This window comes from Vulpes vulpes, chromosome 15, assembly GCF_048418805.1.
Source record: "Vulpes vulpes isolate BD-2025 chromosome 15, VulVul3, whole genome shotgun sequence".
In the NCBI taxonomy this organism is placed as follows: domain Eukaryota; kingdom Metazoa; phylum Chordata; class Mammalia; order Carnivora; family Canidae; genus Vulpes; species Vulpes vulpes.
Window position 1 is genome coordinate 83,793,397 of NC_132794.1, and position 6,101 is coordinate 83,799,497.

At 45.7% G+C, this 6,101-nt stretch overlaps 1 protein-coding gene across 1 annotated transcript; it reads right to left on the bottom strand.

Moving 5' to 3' along the window:
• Positions 1-1,874: 1,874 nt before the first annotated feature.
• FGFBP3 (fibroblast growth factor binding protein 3) lies at positions 1,875-4,695 on the bottom strand. The gene is made up of 2 exons (XM_072739497.1): positions 4,606-4,695; positions 1,875-4,308 (listed from the first exon to the last, which is right to left on the bottom strand). Exon 2 carries the CDS (start codon positions 4,218-4,220, stop codon positions 3,441-3,443), a length of 780 nt encoding a protein of 259 aa, XP_072595598.1. The 5' UTR covers positions 4,221-4,308; positions 4,606-4,695; the 3' UTR covers positions 1,875-3,440.
• Between the last annotated feature and the right edge of the window lie 1,406 nt (positions 4,696-6,101).

Genomic DNA, 6,101 nt, shown 5'->3' on the forward strand with positions numbered 1-6,101 from the left:
GCTGAGCCATCCGGGCTGCCCAAGAACCTGATTTTGACTCGGGTCATAATCCTAAGGGTCCTGGGATGGAGCCCCCACTCCCACATCCCCCACCCCCTTGTCAGGCTCGCCCCTCAGCAGGGAGTCTACTGTTTCCCTCTCCCTCTCCCCCTCCCTCTGCTCATGCTCTGCCTCTCAAATAAACAAATGCAATTTTAAAAAGGAGAAAAGGGGCGTGCCTGTGACTCAGCAGTTGAGCGCCTGCTTTCGGCTCAGGTTGTGATCCTGGAGTCTGGGATCGAGTCCTGCATTGGGCTCCCTGCATGAAGCCTGCCTCTCCCTCTGCCTATGTCTCTGCCTCTCTATCTGGGTCTCTCATGAATAAATAGATAAAATCTTTTTTAAAAAATTTTAAAAATAAAGAAAAAGAAAAGGCTAACTGGGTATGAGTGTAATTCCACCTTTCCCTGATAGCTCTGTGCCTAATAATTCAGAAGTCCAAGAGAATAACATGGTTCAATGCTTTTAATAAATTCTCTGTGTCCAACAGACTGAGAGATGTCTTGCTACTTCTGATGCCCATGCTGATCCCAGCTCTGACAGTAAACTTGGATGTGCCCTGGCAACTTTCCTTTCACTTTTTTTCTTTTAAGATTTTATTTTTAAGTAATCTCTCCACCCCATATGGGACCCTAACTCAAGATCCTGAGATCAAGATCCATGTACTCTACCAGCTGAGTCAGCCAGGTGCTCCTCCCTTCACTCTTGATGGTACCTGCAGGGAGAGAATACCCAAGTTCTCCCTGTCCATCCTCCTCCTAGTATTTTAGACATTTTGATCCTGTCTTCTCCCACCTGCAGATTTGTCCATCTGCCCCAAACTTCCAAATCTTTCTAGATGCTCATATACAGAAGCCTTCTCTATTTCCCTCGCTATTTTGCTTGTCTTTCTCTGGAGTTTTTCCAACTCCATAATCTTTCTTGTGGTACTCTATACAGACTACTTGTTGATTTTCACATGCTATTATCACTATGCTATTCATTACACAAAACTATGTATAGGATCCTGGAGTTAGTAGTATGCCATAGGGACTTCAGATTTAACCTAGCCTAGTTCTCCTCAATATATATATTGGAGACATTAGGACTTAGTCAAAATCACTCCAGAAGCTGATGGCAGGTTCTCTCCATTTCCTACTCACTGCAAGCAATTGGTCTCTATCATATCACAGTTCATACTCTGTTCTTGAGAAGAAGTCCTAATATAGTTCTTCTTAAAGAGTAAAGGAGCAGAAGCAGTAGTAATCTGCACTATGTACTTGGGCCTAGAGTTTGGCCTTTCCTTCCTTCATAGAGGTAAGCTCAGTAGATGGTCAAAAGGCACACAAGAAGGATTGACATTTGTCTTGTATGTAGAGGTAAAACTATGATTCTAGATGGTGGTGTTTCACTTCTAATACCCTTCTCTGATGACACCCAAATTTTGCCAAGCTTTTTAGAGAAAGTGTACTTTAGTCCCTATGTTAAGGGCTTGGTCTCTAGCTACACTGAACTTCCTTTACTTGACCAAGATGAATTTTATCTAATGGTCAATGTTACTCAGAATGTGAGCTCTTAAACCTGGCCTGGAACTATGTGCGATCTGGATGTTTTGCCAATTGTATGAAGATAAGAATGTACAGAATAGGGGTGCCCGGGGGGCTCAGTCGAGTAAGGGTCTGCCTTCGGCTCAGGTCATGATCCTGGGGTCCTGGGATGGAGCCCCATCACTGGGGAGTCTGCTCACTGGGGAGTCTGCTTCTCCCTCTCCTTCTGCCACTCCCCCTCCTTGAGCTAATGCTTTTTCTCTCCCTGTGTCAAATAAATAAAATCTTTTTTTTTTTTTTTTTAAGAATGTACAGAATAGTAAAGAAATAGTTAACACTTCCTAGAGGCTGGTCAAAGAAGAAAGAGTTCAGGAGATCCTTACATCAAGAGATCTAAGATTGTTGCATTTACCATAATTGTGACAAGCTGAGAAGCACAGATGGTCAGCAAAAAGGTAAGTCTTATATCTATCAGTGGCTTAAAAGTCTTATGGGCTCAGACCTGTAATGTAAATGAATAAAGTTTATTGGTGAGATTTGTAGGAGCAGTGGAGAACTCTAGAAAACACCGAATCTAAAGGAGGCAGCCAATATTCCATGTCAGCTGATGGTTGTTGCCATATAGGAAGGTAGGTCCAAATGTTTATAGATCTAATTTTTCAAGGAAATTCAGATATCTGAATTTTTATGTGAAATTGTTTAATTTTTAAATGCTGGCAACAAATCCAAATTGGTAGGGAAGAAGACGAGAGGAAAAATGAAAGAGAACCACATGCAGGCCAAGCAGAGCAAGGATACAACCCAGGTTTTACTAGTCTGTCACTCTGGCTTTATGCAGCCTTCTTGTCTTTTCCTAACAATTCAAGAGGTGTTTGGGAATTTACTTCAAGGTATACTCAGAACTATATCAAATGCAGTCAGAATTTCTACTGCCCTGCCAATTCTTTAAATCTATTCATGCAGTTTTTATTGAGCACTTAACATGTGCAAAATCATCATTATATCTTACTTAAAATGAAATGTTAATTAATTACATGAAACAGATATAACTTCCATAATGGTCCACATGACTCTGAGATACATACTTAACTTCAGCTGTTTTTAAAAAATATGATCACATATAAAGAAAATTCTTTTTTAAAACCTACCGGAGCATTACAATTCACCTCTGAATTTAAAAGGTTAATGGGAAAGTTTCAGAACATAAGGCATCCCTCTGTTTAAATGTAACACTTCTAAAAGAATTCAAGGGCAACCATCCTGAAAATCTACTCATTGGAGGCAATTTTGACCTCTGAATGGCTTCTATCCCAATAGAGGTCATCTATGACACCAAGCAGTACTCAAGTTCCTACTGATTCCAAAAGGAAAAAAGAAAAGTTGGGAATCTTGCCAGCTGATTGGGTGAGGAGTCACTAAACTATTCAACCCGGCTGAGGTTATCAACTGCTTGTGATTACATTTCAATATAATTGTGTGAAACAATATACGCCGTATCCTGCTTCGCACAGGAGATTTACACCGCTTTCGTCACCCCCCTCCCTCCCTTTTCCCCAGCCGCCTTCTGTACTCATCTCTCTCCCAATCTACAGTTGTTGCACACTTAAGGTATGGCTACTTCTTTCTCTTTTCACTATTTCTCCTGCTCTTAATCAGGGTCGGACTTTTCAAAAATCTTAACGTCTCTGCCCTCTCAGAGATTCTCCATACCCCTCACACTCCCATCCCGAGGCCCACGCCCTCCCACCCCCCAGCCACATTCTAGAACCCGGACTCCTCTCCACTCTCCAAGCCTTAGCTTGGCCTAAAATGCGCTCAACTTCTTCCCGGCTGCGTACCCCTCCCCGCCGCCGCGTCCCTCCCAGGCTGGCAGCCTCAGCCATTCCAGAAATTGACGAAGAAGTTGCAAAGGGAGTGCCACTTCTCAGCGCAGTAGGTCTCCGTGAGCTTCGCGTTCTCGTCCAGCCCGTCGGGATCGGGCCGGGTCCCCAGAGGTCGCTCCACTCCCGGGTCGGAGGCCGCCTTCCTCTTGCCGGCTTTGGACTTCTCAGAGGGCTTCCCCCTGGGGGACGTGCCCGCGGGAAGGCGGGCCGCTGTGGCAGAGCCGGGGGCGGGCTCCCGGGGCGGCCCGCGGCTCCCGGCCCGGGGCTTGGGATCCCGGGGGAAGCCCGCCGCAGTGGGGCGCGCCGGCGAGGACGCGCGGGGCACCAGGCGCAGCTCGGCGCCGTGGCCCTCCTGGCCTGCGCACAGGCGAGCCTTGAGCGGAGTCGGGTCGCGGCACGGACGCCGCTTCCTGCGCAGCCCGCCCAGCACCTGCTTCCAGTAGTGCGAGCCGCGGGCGGCGTAGGCGGCGCAGCGCTCCGGCTCGCCGCGGTAGGCGCACTGCTGGCGCGCGCCGGCGGGGTCCCGGCAGCGCAGCGCCAGCTCGCTCCCCGCCGCGGGCCCCGGGGCGCGCAGCAGGAGCTGCCAGCTGCACGCGTGCCGCTCGGGGCTGACGAAGCGGCCGGACGAGCGGCCCGCCGGCCCCGGGGCAGGCTCGGCCACGCGGCCCGCCAACCCCTTGTCTCTCCGGGCGGCCACGACGAGGCAGCCAGCCAGCAGCAGCAGCTGCAGCAGCAACAGCGAGAGCGACGCTCCCAGCCTCAGAGGCCTCATGGTCCGCGGGTCTGCGCTCAGCTCCGGTTTTCCGGGACGCCCGGGCGCTTCAGAGGCGGCAGGGCCGGGAGTGCAGCATCCCTGGGACCTGGGGACAGACGCAGAGACTGCTGCTTGCTGCAAACGCATCGACGACTTCCCCTTCCCGTGCGCTCTAGACGCTGGTTTGCAGCGGGCAGCAGCAGCCTGAGAGAGACCCTCTGAGAAACCGCCGTCTAAAGAATCGTTTTATATCTTTTCGAAAACCAATGCGAAGACAAAAACAAAGCGATGCCTGAAAATTGCCACCTCCACCCCTCCTTTCTTCACCCTCCAATAAACTATCTACAAAATCGTTTCAAATTATTCTTGGGAAACATACATTTTTACTGCACTTTGAACTTACCGAGTCCTAGGAGAGGTGGTGGAGCCCTATTAGGGCAGAGGGAGCGACCACACCGGAGATTAGTCGGCTTTAGCCGGTTCCCGGTGAATGAACGGGTTATGAATGGGACAGGAGGGGAGGGGCCTCCCCCCCACCCCCCGCCCTCCGGGACTTCCCTCACACTGAGAGATTTCCCACCACCACCACCACCACGCACACGCAACCCCAAGTGTAAAATGCAAGTGACACTGTGACACGAAATATAAGTCTTGCATTTACCTTTCAATGTTTAAAATAATCACGCAAATTTTAACAAGTCATTCTTTTCTTTCCCTTTACATATTTAATCATCCGAATATGAAGTTAAAGAGAAAGATCCGAAATTTAAGAGTTAAACAAAAATTTCATGTTAGAAACAAAACAAGTGTCAATATTCTAAACCAAACACTACACTCTCTTCTTCATATCATTCTGAGTTCTGTATTTTCACCCAGGTCTTTCTTATCCTAATAATAGAATCCTAATTTTAATAACTACTTTCTACTAATAAAAATATATCCTGGTTTGCTAATATAGCATAGTGTCCTGCAGTTCACCCAGAGGTGGGCCTTTGGGCTTTTGGTTATTTTTAGGTATTATAAACTGTTTGCAAAGATTAGAAGTTTAAAAAATAATTTATTGGATAATAGTTACAAGGCAAAATTACCAATTAAATGTTGTGATCCTTAAGACATTGTGTTCTTGAATCTCGAAAATTTTATATTTAAGCAAAGCTTAAAATATTCCATCATCTTTTAAAAAAATGTTCTCAGTAACAAATGTGAGGGTTTTGGGTTTTTTTTTTTTTTTGGTTTCAAGAGTTGTTATACTGTTACAATTGTTTTATATATGTATTTTCTTAAAATAATTACCCAAGATGTCAAGAAGTCTCATTATATTTTCTAATGTTTTGTTGCAGACTATATTTTCTATTACTGACCTCACTTTAGATATCGTATTTAACAGTATAATTTGATTACTACTATAAAAATCAAAATATTGGGGATCCCTGGGTGGCTCAGCGGTTTAGCGTCTGCCTTTGGCCCAGGGCGCGATCCTGGAGTCCCGGGATCGAGTCCCGTGTCCGGAACCCAGCATGGAGCCTGCTTCTCCCTCCTCCTGTGTCTCTGCCTCTCTCTCTCTCTGTGTGTCTATCATAAATAAATAAATCTTAAAAAAAATCAAAATATTTCAGAATTAGAAGAATGTATTTAAATATATATTAGCATATATTAAATCTATAGTAGGGTATATTGACCTAAGGAAGGATATTTTTTACTCCTCTGGTGAGATCAGAAAGATTAAATGATTTCCAAGGTCACACATCATTTAGTGATAAAGCCACATGCCACCTTTCAGTGATCAATAATCTTTACATTTCAGCTTTATATTACACTACTGTCACTTTCAAAGTTAATTATGTTTTTGTTACATCAATCTGATCTATATAACGAAAAGCAATTAGTATCTATGAAGTT

Coding starts and splice junctions, on each gene's coding strand:
- FGFBP3 (XM_072739497.1), bottom strand. CDS start 4,220: ATGAGGCCTCTGAGGCTGGGAGCGTCGCTCTCGCTGTTGCTGCTGCAG.